The sequence below is a fragment of the Mya arenaria genome, chromosome 15 (genome assembly GCF_026914265.1).
Source record: "Mya arenaria isolate MELC-2E11 chromosome 15, ASM2691426v1".
NCBI lineage: Eukaryota > Metazoa > Mollusca > Bivalvia > Myida > Myidae > Mya > Mya arenaria.
In genome coordinates, this window is record NC_069136.1 from 30,995,516 (window position 1) to 31,010,333 (window position 14,818).

Consider the following 14,818-nt stretch of genomic DNA (forward strand, 5'->3'; position numbering starts at 1 on the left):
GCCCCAGGAACTTCATACTTGGTATGCTAGATGGTCATGATAAGTTGATGACCCATGTTGATTTTGAGGTAAGTAGGTAAGGGTCATAGTGACATTCAGGTGAAAGGGGATTTGTTGGTCACCAGTCTGTATGTCTCAGTTCTTTTCTACTCAATATCTATAAATTGTATACATTACTAAAGAACGCAGGTATGGCCGGTAAGAACTTGGTTTATAGGAATATTTTCTTAGATCTTTCATGGCATTGCGTTTTGGGCCCAAGTGCCAAGGTTAATATGTCACTGTTACTAAAAATAGAAAAACAGTGTGTACTGAATAACTCAAGTTATGGTTGAGATTTTGCGACCAAACTTGGTGTACAAGAATTTATGCAGACCTTTCATGGAGTCGTGTTTGGGGTCCTTAGAGTCAAAATCAAGGTCAATGTTACTAGAAATAGGAAAATGCTTGGTACTGAATAACTTAAGTTATGGTTGACATATGTGAACTTACTTGGTATATAGGAAGAGTTTATGGAGACCTTTCATGGGATTGCGTTTAAGGTCCAAGTATGTTGTTAAACAAACACAATGGTTGAAACTGAATAACGAATTAACCCAACTTGGGTTATAGGAAGAGTTTATGGAGGACTTTCATGGGGATGCATTTAGGAATCCTCGGGATCAAGGTCAAGGTCATGGTCATTGTTACCAAAATAAAATAACAATTGAAACTAATCCTCATAACGAAGGCTGAAGCTCTTAAGTCAATCATTGAAAACCTGGTTTCGTCGCATTGCGGCATTTCTTGTTGTTTTTCAATTTGTGTAAAAAAAAAAGAGCGGTAACAATGCTTGTGAAGAAGTTGAATAAAGGTCAAAATGATTCAAAACAAGAACAAGGTTAGTTTCCCTGATGTTTATTAGAAAAACGTTTTAGAAAAAAGCAAACTGAATGTTCAATCCAATAATTGTTCTCATTTATCAATAAAGCACCCGCGCCAATGTCAAGGCATCTACATCTAACTTAACGGTAGATTTGTAAAAATCTGCTTCCAAGAGAGCAAGTGTTTGCTTTAAGTATGGCTTTCGGTCTACCAAAAGCGTTAAATTTGGACATATGTCAAATAAGCTTAGAACCGTAAAGGAAAATTGTCAAAGGTTTTGCGATTACTTAAAATTTATAACAAAAGTTCCGATGACTCACCAGACATACCAAAAAAACGCACTAGTTGTATTTTACATATAAATGTATGCACAATCTGTGACATTTGCATCTATATAGGTTTGACTTTACGCTGTCCAACAGCATGACTTAACATTGTAATAGTAGCATGACATTCACTTCTGCAACTCGGCTTCTACATGTGCGCCCATTGAAGAAAGCCCTTATTTCGTGAAGATGGTCATTCCAAGTGCTCGAGTAAATGATTGCATCTTCGTTATATGCGTCACAACCATCAAGTCCAGAGATCATCATGTTTACAAGCTGCTGAAATGTCACTGGCGATTTATTCACCCCAAATGGAATGGAATGTATTGGTATTAGCCATATCAGGTATTACAAAGGCTGATATTTCCTTAGCTCGGTTTCTTAATGGAAATTGTTAGAATCTTTATAATAAGAACAAATCTGGTCACATATTTCGCTTTTCCCACTTTGTGTAATGCAATCATCAATTCTCGGTATGGGATTTTCTTTTCCGTTTTGATCACATTTGAGTACATTATATATAACTGTTATAGCTCTGACTTGGATCAATGCAGTCTTTATCCAACAAATGTTTTACTTCGTCTCTAAGTTATTGCCGTTTTAAAGTATTCATTCATTCCGAATGGATATTGTTTTACTGGTTTAATTATTAATGTGCTCGACATCGACATACTGATATATTTTACAGTACTGGTACCATCTATTGTTATAATATCGGTTGTGCCTCTCTGTTGCGGAAGCTATTATACAATATTCAAAATACTTTTAAAAAGAGAAAACAATCCCGAAAACAGAAGGGTGTGTGCCGGTGTAATTTACCATAAACCTGACCCTTTTAGACACCAAGTCCTCAAAGCGGCTCGAAAGTCTGGTGAGTCGGAATGGGAAGGGGCGCAATAAGTTAACCGTCATAATCTTTCAGTATTTTGTTGATAATTACATCGGTCAAGCTAATACCGTAACATGCTTTTTTCAGCTTTTATAGTGGGTGGAATTAGTATTGCCCATTTGCATGGCGAAGGTTTCTATGGAGTCCGTTTTCGTTTTGAATAGCTCGTCTTCCAGGGCGTCTTTTGCTTATCGGAACAGCCTTAATTAGTACGATCGAGACTTGAAACGGTTTCTCTTTTTATCTGTTTGTCAAAAACAAGCATTTTCCTCGACAATCCCCATCTACGATGTATAAGGCATTATTTGTACTTAAAATTATACAAAGTCAACATTTTTTTAATTGTTAGTAAACTCGAGATCAATCATCGCAGAGCGCAAACTAATACCTTATAGAAATAGTGACAGGTTTTCAAAGACGATACTATCGAATGTATATTTTTGGATAGGATAGCGATATAAGGAAAATCATATATCTTGATTAACTTTGAGGTCTGCCACAAAAGCTATGGGCATTTCTCGGTCAATGACATACAACTCTGATGTACACTAGTCTCACAAAAAGGTACGTTTTACACGTCAACATCTTAATTCTAACATGTGTGGAAACCATAATTTCTTATTGCGCACCAACCCCCAACATTTCGACCCACCAGACATCACTTGAGGTCGGAAAGAGGCAGTTTAATGGCAAAGTACAACTTCACATACTGTTTTCGGAATTACTTTCACTTTGACTAAGGTATTTCGCATAGCCTATTATTTCCGCAACATATAAGCAAAACAAGCATTATAACAATGCATGGTAAAATGGCACCCGATTTAATTCCTACCATATCGATTTTCAATGCATATTATAAGGGAATGGAAATAAGATGTAAGAGGTGGGGAATGGAAATTAAATGCTTCCCAGGGTGTACGAGATCGGAAATGGAAGTAAAACGCTTCCCTGGGCATACGAGATAGTGAATGGAAATAAAATCCTTCCCTGGGTAAGCTAGATGGGGAATGGAAATAAAATGCTTCCCTGGGTGTACGAGATAGGGAATGGAAATAAAATACAAAGGTCAACCCGAAAACTATGTATTGGATCTTACCTTGAGCAGGCGTTCCATTATATGTTTTGAAAACCTAAATACCGTTACCCTTTATTGTTTTGACATTGAGCCAGACATGAGTATGGCATACCATCTTATGCGCCGATAGATGTCATAACGTCTGTATGCGAAAGCAAGACGTCATTATATATATATATATATATATATATATATATATATATATATATATATATATATATATATATGAGCAGTTTGGAAAATACACATATATAGCATCAAGAGGGTCAAGACGCCATATCGGCCGTCCATGTGAGCAAGGGATTCAAGAAGCCATAGCGACCATTAATGGGTGCAAGAAGGTCAAGAAGCCATAACGTCCGTCGGTCATAATTAAACTGTAGGAGCCAGATTAGGCTTTCTTCCGTCGTTCGTTGGGAACAATTTCATTAACGAGCGTACAACAAAATATTCTAACATCTAGAATTTAAGTTATATGTGAAGCGAGTGCCACCAAATATTTGTAAGTTTTACTTGAAAATAAAACTAAAAACATTACCTGAACTGACCAATAATGCTGTTAGCTTCGAAATAAATATTTTAACTTCTAAGAAATAATTTTTAAAAATTCGAGACGTGTTTTGATAAGATGGTCCGACTGTCTGTTTTGGAATTGATGATGATGATGATGATGATGACGACGACGATGATGATGATGATGATAATGATGATGATGATGATGATGATGATGATGATGATGATGATGATCTAGAGAGCTGCACGGTACGGACATTGCATAGCATAGCATAACATCAAAACAAATGAAGCTGTAGATTTTGATTTCTTTTGGAAAATACAGTACATCATGTAAAGTCATGACTTCGCTTTGCGAGGTTGATCACACATGTGTTTTGGTTTTGCTAAACTTGGAGTAACTCAGTGAAAAAGTCAATATTCCTAATCAGCTAATACTACACATTTATCAACAACCTTTAGCTTATTGTTTAGATAGATACTAGTAGATTTATTCGTGCATATATATGTCATAGTAACAAACCAAATATCTCATAAATGTATAACACAGACTGATTAACAAAGTATTAGTGATGATATCTATACTAAAGCGCATTATCATTAGAATGCTTTGGATACATACGTGCGTTAACAAAGATTTAATTCAATGTGACAAATATATAACACAGGATAACCCATTAAAGTTATTTAACTTATTTCCAATGGGGTCCTTATGAAAAATATAATTTTTTGCCAAAATCTCAGTTTTAAGCTGTTCAAATTAGGTTTTCTTATACAAAAATAACATGCATGTACTCTTGACCAGTTAAAGAATGATTAAATGTTTGATATCGAACTTTTACAGTTATAATGCAACCGACTGTTAAAACCATATGACACTTTAGCATAATATGACAAAAATCTTTGGACTGATATGCAAGATTAAATGAATAACAATTAATAAAATAGGAAATCTTCCATTTCTGCACATTTCATACCAACAATGAGATGTGATTTCACTTTTTTTTTAAAAGTATTCTTATTTTTCAATTCTTTTAACTTTATTGGAAGACTGTTCCAGTCCTGGATTGCTTGATAAAAGAAAGTATTTAATATAAAACTGTCAGTCTGTGTAAGAATGTGTGGATGAGACTAAAGTAGAATGTTCGTTTAAGTATGATGGGCATCTGCTATTAAAGATTTTATGTACATGGTTTAGTCGTAGTTGCTTTATCCTATTTTCTATATTATGCCATCCAATATCACTGAAAGCCGAGACTTTCAGGGAATTTCTACAATCATAGCCATAAATAAATCTGACAACTTTGTTCTGAGTGACCTGTAATCTGTTCTTGAATTGTTTAGATATACCACTGTACCAAGATGTCGATGCATAGTCAAAATGACATTGTACTAAGGAGTTACATAACAATCTTTTTAGATTCATATCTAAAAAAACGATTTTGTCTATATAAAAAATTTAGCCTAAAATTAACTTTACTGACAATATTGTTAACAACAGATGCAGCACTGAGATCATTGTCCAGTATATTTCCAAGATATTTAACAGATTGTATCTATAGGTTTTATGATATGGCCATTGCAGTTTACGTTAAAGCTATCAACTTTTGTTAGTTTCAGTGTTAAAAAAACAGGTATGTTCCATATTTCTACCTTTATCAAATACAACAACTTTTGACTATTTAAAACTCACTTTTAATTAGTTGGCGCCCTTCCAAAAATGTGTAACAATAGGAATACATGGCATACCATCTATTAGAATAGTACGCATTTTGTACGGGTTTAGGAAAGTGGCGCATGCGCAATGTCCGTAGCAAGTATGGCGGAGAGTTGAAAGAAAACTCTTCCGGTGTTATTTGGAAAACACATATTCTGTAATTGCGTAAGTTTTATGCATATATAATACAGAATTATCTTTTTTGATATAACTCATTTTCACGATGATTATATTATGAATATGTGCATCTTCATTGAACCACGTATTTAATTGTAAAGCTTTGCAACATTGTGTTTTGTCTCCGGTTACATTAAACCATATTATGGCATCTATGATATGACAAGGCTTCAAAATTAGTTCACAAGTTAGTTTTAATAGCAAAAAATATACGTATTATTAAAATATACATTCATTTGTTCAGGGTTGAACTCTATCATTTCTTGAAAGGAATTCAAGCTGCAGTTATTGGTGTTTAGCAATTTTCTTTTTAATAATTAGGATGTTTTTAATCAACTGGGTACTGCAGAGACAAATAGACAGTCTGAGGCATATTTATAAAGTCTTAAACTCCCATTTGTATGAGAAGAGTTTTACATTTTGTTAAATATATTTTATTAAAATCAGACATGACAATTATTTCAGATTTCTTAAAGACTTTAGTGGAGTCTAGACTGAACAGTGAACTAATGCTCTTTGAAACTTAACACAATATAGGCCTTGCTGATAATATTGTTTACAGCATATTTTTTCATCCAAAACACTTATACTGGAAAGAAAATTATATGAAAATATTTTTTTAAGTGTAAAATTGCAAGCATTTAAACTGTCCTAATGTGAAGTCTTTATGAATGATTATGTAAAGTCTATAAATTGCCCAGGTTTGGACAGGAAACTACACTGTCCTATCTTATTCAAGGGCTAAGCGCAAGGCTGTTGTAATGTAATTTCTGTATCAAATTACAACGGTCTTGCACTAAGCCTGCGAGTTACAATATAGTACTTTTATGTATTTGTCAATTTTACTTGATACTGAACATTTAGAAAAATGAATTTATATAGATTATTTCTTGAATTAAAATTTCAAACAATATTTCAGAGTTTTGTGTAAGTGCTAGCCATGTGGCCAGAGCTGCTTGACATGACTCGTGAAGAGTGTAAGCGTATCCTTCGTCGTGTGGAGCTGGAGGCCTACTCCTCTGTAGTCTCAGCCTTTAGGGCTCAAGGGGACCTCACCAAGGAGAAGAAAAAGATGCTGGCTGATCTCCAACAATTGTTGAGGTAGGACATTATTCAAACACGAGTCATTTTAAACAGTCTATACAGATCAAAACTTGCTCACTTAGGGACAGGTGCTCAGGGAGAGCCTTTATTATTGATGAATGTCTGTCATTCACAATTTGTTAACGCTCTAGATGCTCTGGCATCCCTAATTCGTATCCATTATTCAACAGACATATGAAATCTGTTTGTTTTCAAGAGCAATGATGCTTATAGGTGAGTGATAAAGTATAGTGCTGGCATTCTTATTTCAGTATATCAACAGAGAGACATCGGGCAGAAGTTAGGAGGGCTGTTAATGATGAAAAGTTGGCCACGATAGCAGACAAGTAAGCTCCTGGGTTCACATCTTCAATACCTAATTGTGTATAATTGTTTGATAAAGCATACAAATTGTTAAGATAATCATTATAACAATAAGATGTAATCCTATAAATATAGTACCTGGTATTGAAGTCTAGTAAAATGGTTAAATTTATTTATGAGCTCTCTGAACATTTAAAATGAGATAAAATTGTAAAATACAAGTAAATGATGGCACGCGTATGAATTGATGTAAGGCCATCAAGGCTAATTCTGCAAATAGATGTGTTAATCTGGTGCTTAAAGCATTAAGCTGAGGTAGAAAAGGGAGACAGAGTCATCCTATCTATGACATTCACAACATGCTAACTGTTTGTACAGCATATCCCCTGCCAACTCGACACAGGAGTGGTTGATAGAGGGTCGAAGATTAGTACCTCTCATGCCAAGACTGGTTCCCCAGACGGCCTTCACTGTCACTGCCAACCAGGCTGCCAGTCTACAGGCAGAGAAAAATGCTGCCCTACCCAGTCCAGCTCAGACTGGTGGAAGGGAAAATATAAGTAAGACTCAGATACATGTAATGTATATAATTCTTTTTCTTCATATCTGGTAACTTTTATAATTGGAAACTTTCTCTAATATTTTGTTGATTAAAATCCGTATTCTAAGTGAGTTCCTTTGGTAATCCCTGGATTTTGACTCAAAACTTAGACAAGAAATAAAATAAATGCATCATGATCATGATGTCAGTCATTCTGATAACTTGTTTCACCTTAATAAGTGGATTGTTTGACTTCCATAAAGCGAGTGTATCTGGTCTGTCATCTCCTCCCCCAACCCCGGTGTGGACCTCACGACCAAGCAGCCCGACATCAAATGTGGTTGTACTACCCTCGGGCATGTCCATACACATCAAAGGTAAACATTGATTTATGTAAACATTTCTCTGAATATTTGTTCAACATTGGAATGCACTTTATATAACAATGCACAGAGATCTTTTTAACTATCATATAATTTGGGGTCTTAGGTAGTTTTTAAAAAAAAGGCAGGAGTCTGCAAAAAAGAAACATAGTGCTGAGGGAGTGTAAAATATTTTGCATTGAAATATTTTCGAGCAATTTACATGATTTTTATGCGAGAAATCATGAACACTGGCTTTTAGAATTATTCCTGAATTTGACTTTATACAAAACAAAGGAAATTATCTAAAGAATTGAATTCTATGAAGGCAGAAGGTGCATATGCTGGTATCCATAAGGGCAGAGGGGTGTTAACAAAAAAGGCAGGACTTAGCAACCTTCCACAACTCTTTAGCTAAAAACCCTTGAGCACTTTTTTTAATTTACTCATTAAATATTTGTTTGAGATTGTTTCAAGATGTACATTATACTGTTTTTTACTGTAAGGTGGTTTGAACACTGAGGAAGAAGACGAAGTACAGACCAGGAAACGTCGGCGAAGTTTGTCCACAGAGAACCTCTTCTCTCCCCCACCGGGCTCACAGATTCCGCAGGTAGACTAGTGTGCATGGGAAGTTTGCAAGATAAAAGGCTTAAAATGTGTGGCTCCTAGCCAGTCTCATTAGTGTTTTTTATGCCCCCGAAGGTGGGCATATTAAAATCGCACCGTCCGTGTGTCCGGCTCAATAACTCGTGTCCAGGCTGTAACTTTCCCTTGTATGGACAGATTTTGAAATAACTTGCCACATGTGTTCAGCATACCAAGACGACGGGTCGCGTGCAAGAACCGTGTCCCTACCTCTTAGGTCAAGGTCACACTTATTGTTTATTCACAATGGAATGCTGCATATAAGAACATAGAGTATAGGTTGTCGTGTCCGGGCTGTAACTTTCCCTTGTATGGACAGATTTCAAAATAACTTGCCACATGTGTTCGGTATACCAAGACGACGTGTCGCGTGCAAGACCCGTGTCCCTACCTTTAAGGTCAAGGTCACACTTAGGCGTTTATTCACAATGGAATGCTGCATATAAGGACATAGAGTATAGATTATCGTGTCCGGGCTGTAACTTTCCCTTGTATTGACAGATTTCAAAATAACTTGCCACATGTGTTCGGTATACCAAGACGACGTGTCGCGTGCAAGACCCGTGTCCCTACCTCTTAGGTCAAGGTCACACTTAGTGTTTATTCACAATGGATTGCTGGGTATATGGACATAGAGTATAGGTTGTCGTGTCCGGGCTGTAACTTTCCCTTGTATGGACAGATGTTAAAATAACTTGCAACATGTGTTTGACAAACCAAGACGACGTGTCGCGTGCAAGAACCGTTGTCCCTACCTCAAAGGTCAAGGTCACACTTAGGTGTTTATTCACAATGGAATGCTGCATATAAGGATACAGAGTATTGGTTGTTATGTCCGGGCTGTAACTTTTTCTTGTATGGACATATTTGAAAATAACTTGTGTTCGACATACCAAGACGACGTGTCACGTGCAACACCCATGTCCCTACCTCTAAGGTGAAAGATACACTCAGTGTTTATTCACAATGGAATGCTGAATATAAAGACATAAGAATGTAGGTTGTCAAGTATGGGTGGTATTTTTTTATGTTCAGAGGCAATTTAAAATAACTTGCCATATGTATTTGTTTGATCTTTAACTTTTCATGTAATGACCTTGTTCATAGGTCAATGTCACATTCGGGGGCATTCGTCACATACTGTGACAGCTCTTGTTATATTATGTCTTTTTCAAGAGATTGTAGTTGTTCACATTATAAATTGATCATGAAAATTCAAATGTAGCTGCTTAAATAATATTCAAATCACTAATATTTACTGCCATATAAAGCATGCTATTGACCACTAACAGACTTTGTTATATACAATAGCCTTTGTTATGGTATGCTTCTCATCTTTTGTCTTCACTAAATTACTTGTTAAGGTCATAAAATAGATCTTAATGTGTCCAGCACTGACCACTAGAATGGAACATTTTTGCAGAAGTTCTTCTAGCCAATTTCCTATGTATAATTGTATTTCAGGTGACATACACAACCACAATGGCAAGTGCGACCACTGTGTCCCCCAAAAAGATCACGATTAGTAAGAGTCCCCAGGCCCAGCCACGGGTTGTAGCCAGTGGCAGTCAAACACAAAAGGTAACGGCTGTTTATCTTGGCTTGGTTAAGAATGTGATCAGTGTGTGCAAAAAAAACTTGTATGTTTTTATATTTCTGATACCCAAAGTAACAGAGGTATCTTCAGACCTACATTGTGTAGTGTATATTACAATGTAAATCTACAGAAGACTCATTTTTTAATATCAGTACAAAGTAAAAAAGAAATAATTATGTTTGGGTAGGAAATCTAGAAAGTACAATCAACGTGGTGACTTTGAAACTGTTTTTGAAGGTAATCTTGGTATCAAGCCAGGGCCATGCAAGCCCTGCCCCAGGTCTCTCACAGAAGATCGTGAGTATGGCTGGTTCCCGGTCTACTGTCTCCACGGGAACCAGCACTGCTGCTCCACCCCCCAGGTCCACCCTCCTGCCTGTCTCCAGTCTCCCAGCAACCATGGTCTCCATGCCAACACCTTCATATGTCACCAACACCGCTGTCTCCAGCACAGGTCTGTTTTCAAGCAACTTAGTGAAAAAATGAACAAAGCGAAAAATACTGTGTTTTACTTGTGGACTTTGTAAGTCTTAATCACTGTTAGTTTGAGATTGGAATCGGATCAATTAATAAGTGAAAGAATCATGCCACAAACGATGCTGTCTCCTAGCCAGTTTTGTGTTGGGTAATGTTATAATATACAATGTCAGAAAAGTTCTGTCCAATATCCAACCAACTGTATTACAAAAGAGAACTGAAGGCATTCAGAAAAGGGATTATCAGTATAATTCAGTAAATCTGTAAATTTATCATTATATATTACTTTTACAGGAATATCACAAGTGTCATCAGGCACAATAGGGACCTCAACCACGGCGTTCCTCACTCCAACGATTAGTGTAGCCAGGCCCAGGTTTAAGACCATTCCCAGGCAGAAAATCATGCAGGTGTGTAGAGAAAGACTAGTTTATTGCTTGGTGAAATATTCCAACCTCTGTAATGGATTGCATAGGGTTAAAGGTTATTCTGCAGCTTTCAAATAATGCTCTTATTTATGTGTGTGCCTTCTGTGGAGCATGGCAGACAGGGAATTCTTGGTATGCACAGTGGTAATGACCATGGTTTCCTTTACTAGAAATAGGATGGTTGCTTTCGTTTCTGATTTATTCCTTTTGAATGACCTGGTGTAGAATCGTCAAACTTGGTATGCACATTAATTATGGTCAGTATATGATACCTTTGGTTTTGGGTCAAACTTTGAAAGGTCATGGCCATAGTGACCTTTACCATTAGAATTATGGGCGGTTTTGTTTGTGATCAATAACTTTTGCATTACTTGGTGCAGAGTCTTCAGACTTGGTATGCACAATAGTTATGATCAGTAGATGGCCCCTATCAATATTGGGGTCAATAAGTCAAAGGTTATTGTAATCCTTAAGTGTTTTTTATTCTTTCTGATGAATATCTTTTAAACAACTTGGTATTCACATTAGTCATGGTCAGTGGAAGACCCCTATTGATTTGAGATTCAAAGTGTTAAGGTAATTGTGACTTTGTTAGAAAATGACAACAAACGACACATTGGCTTTGCAGGTTTGTTGTTGGAGACCATAGTAGATTGCAGTAAATCTTTTAGCATTCACCAATCATTTAATATTTAGCTTTTTCAATACACAGTTATAATATTGTAACTAGTAATATTTATTTTACATAAATGCTTTATTTAGTAAGTAGTTGAGGGTGTATGACTCAAAATTTATGTTTATTTTACATGTGTATGTATCGATTTTGAGTTTCACTTTAAGATTAGTGTATAGGACAGCATATATAGGACGCAGTGAAAGATGTCAAAATCAGCAGTCACAATATTTGTTTTGTCGGATTTTTTGAATCATGAAAATGGCAATGGTTATTACAATAGTCTGCGTCCTATCTATGAGAGCGTCCTTTACACCGTGATTTACAGTTTGAGGTTCTATTTTTTCATGTCACTTGCATACAAATGATACTGGCAAAAATATCACCCAGAAAATCTTACCCTACCTGCAAATGCTGAAAACTGTGCAGCAATCTAAGATAGTTAATTCCATTCCTGTGGTGAATGGCAAAATCTCACTAACAACAGAAATGAATTATCTCTGCAGGTGCAGTTCAGAACATCCACAACTATCGACATGATTTAAATCCATCTAACATGTGGCGATTGTTTGTAAACACTCGTGATCTTGAACCATGACCTGAATACTGTAGTCAGCGACTTGCAGAATAATTGTTACATCATCAGATAATGTTTGGTGGCCGATCCATGTTTATGCTTTTTTAAAAGCTTTTTATGTTTTGAATTGATATTGACATATTAAAATGCAATTTCTTTGATTTAACCATTATATATTTTACAACGAATGTGAAGGAAGCTATGATAGCTTATATTAGTCACTTTGTTGGCACGATGTTGCACAAGTGTGTGGTCTTGTGTGGTGGGGGAAGCAATTACTTTGACTATATTAAAGCGATGTCAACAGGGAAAAAACAGTTGTCCCCCTTATTTTTAAAGATACTTAATAATTCTAAGGTTATTTATAGTGTTTAAATAACAGTGTGTGTAAACCACGTGATAAATTACGTCATATATGCTACGTCGGAAGGCAATATTTTGCTTAAAATGAAAACTTAAAACAAAGATAACTTTTTTTTTAATACACCATTTTAAATGAAACAAAGGGCAGTCTATGCCGCTTTAAGAGCACCGCCTTCGTTTTATTACCGGAGTTTGATAAGGTGATTAGATTCATCAAACACTTCGACAAACCTATTTCAAAATAATGTTTTGACAGTGCTCTGTCATACGGCCGCACTGTGAAAAGGTTTGTCGAAGTGTGTAAAGAAACTAAACTGTCAATCAATCTCTGGTAAAAGTCCGAAGGCGGGGCACCGTAAGCGGCGTAGACTTCTTAACGTTTAATTTAAAATTGTGAAGAAAAAGTGAAGATATCTTTGTTTAAAGTCATCATTCGAAGCAAAATGTTGCCTTCCGACGTAGCATTTATGACGCAATTTGTCACGTGGTTTACACACACTGAATAAATAATGTAACAGGATAAATAGAATACTAGGTTAGTGCCGTGGATGGAGAAAGTCTATCTGGCTTATGATCTGGTTTATCCCATCCCTCTTTCACATGCATACTTCATATACCTGCACAGGTACCCTCTCCGCGCCCAGGCGTTGTGATACCCATGAGCCCTCAGCCAGTACAGCCATCCCCACAGACTTTGACTGGTATGAAACCTGGGCTCAAGCCAACCATACAGATACGCCAGGAGGGAGGTATGTGTGCGGTTAGGAATGTAGTTGTTGGCAAATGTAATGCACAGTTGTGTAATAACAGCCTGTTAAACTGTATTGTCGTGAGGGAAGCAGTTGTCAGTCTTGGGTCTAATCCACCATACACTTAGATGGATACACAGGGAAGTAGGAATGCTGATAGATTATATGGTGTTATATGTAACCAATTAGTGGTTATTGCTAACCAAACTCATAATCTCTCTCTATCTTGTAATGTAGATTTTAGTCATTGAGCTTTATAAACAACTTAAATTTTTCTTTATACACAGGTATGAAAATTATCACCCAGAGTGCTGCTGGGACGACCAGTAAGATCCTGCCCAAGCCTAGCCAAATGTCTGGTACAAGCACAGGTACCCCGGTAGTGGTGGTCAGTGGGGCCAGCTCCCAGTCTTCAGGGGTTACTATGGTTACACGCACTGGACAATCTCTCACTGGTAACATATGACTTGTAATGATGGTAGTAAATTTTAAAAAGTCAAATTCAAAATGTGTTTACAAACAATCACCCTACTCATACTCATAATTCAAAAGTAAGATTAACCTGTCTATACATTGCTCATGTAGAATTGAAGACAAGTTTTGTTTATTTGTAATTTTATTTTGACAACAGAGCCCACATTTCAAAAGATTACATTTAACTGTTCTGTTACCTGACTGAACAGGGTCGAGTGCAGGCACAAAGGTGTTGAACATTCAGACCCAGGGAGGGAAGATTATCACAGCTCCCCGAGGCTCCAGTGTTGTCACTGTCAACCCGAAAACCCTCCACCTCACAGCCGTGAAAAATGCTGCAGGAATATCTGGTTAGATTTTGAATGGATGTTAAAGTTTCGATTATTTGTGTTTCTAGGTTGATATACTTTCTGGAAATGATTATTTATAAAGTTTGTCACGCCATAAACATATTATCAGTGAGGTATTGAAAAGTGTCTGCATAGTAGAGTGGGTTTTTCATAATGATTGTGCAGGTGCTTTAAAGATATCTTATGTTAATTGTTTATTGGCTGTGAGACATTTTATTTGAAAATGTGTATGTATTAGGACATTGTAAGGATATAGTATGTTATTATTTGTTTCCAACAGGGTCAAAACCAAACGTTATAGTTGTACAAAAGACTCAGCCTCGCAGGGTCGGAGTAGCAAGCTCACAGACTGGCACACCAGTTAAACAGACAGCTGTCATCTCAAGCCCATTTGAAAAGGTACAACAGAAGCATTTGTGCAACCTATGACAGTGTTAGATCATTCTAGGTCCTATTTCTTCTCAAATGGTTTCATTATTTGAAGAAGATTGTTATGCTAGCTTAGTTAATGATACAACAGTGGCAATGCTTCTGGAGTCTAAATATACTGTATTTTCCCGCCTATAATGCAATCCGCTAGCCCTGCCTGATATATGAGATATGGTGTTTTT

At 36.5% G+C, this 14,818-nt stretch overlaps 1 protein-coding gene across 1 annotated transcript in view; it reads left to right on the top strand.

Moving 5' to 3' along the window:
* Positions 1-5,459: 5,459 nt before the first annotated feature.
* The window catches only part of LOC128220593 (BRCA2-interacting transcriptional repressor EMSY-like), a 29,172-nt gene continuing 19,813 nt past the window's right edge, over positions 5,460-14,818 (top strand). The window contains exons 1-13 of the mRNA XM_052929041.1: positions 5,460-5,549; positions 6,481-6,662; positions 6,917-6,991; positions 7,347-7,528; positions 7,773-7,886; positions 8,378-8,484; positions 9,984-10,100; positions 10,354-10,570; positions 10,888-11,003; positions 13,260-13,383; positions 13,671-13,838; positions 14,067-14,207; positions 14,488-14,606. Coding sequence (XP_052785001.1) covers positions 6,502-6,662; positions 6,917-6,991; positions 7,347-7,528; positions 7,773-7,886; positions 8,378-8,484; positions 9,984-10,100; positions 10,354-10,570; positions 10,888-11,003; positions 13,260-13,383; positions 13,671-13,838; positions 14,067-14,207; positions 14,488-14,606 — 1,641 coding nt within the window. The 5' untranslated portion in view covers positions 5,460-5,549; positions 6,481-6,501. The remainder of the gene's footprint in view (positions 5,550-6,480; positions 6,663-6,916; positions 6,992-7,346; positions 7,529-7,772; positions 7,887-8,377; positions 8,485-9,983; positions 10,101-10,353; positions 10,571-10,887; positions 11,004-13,259; positions 13,384-13,670; positions 13,839-14,066; positions 14,208-14,487; positions 14,607-14,818) is intronic.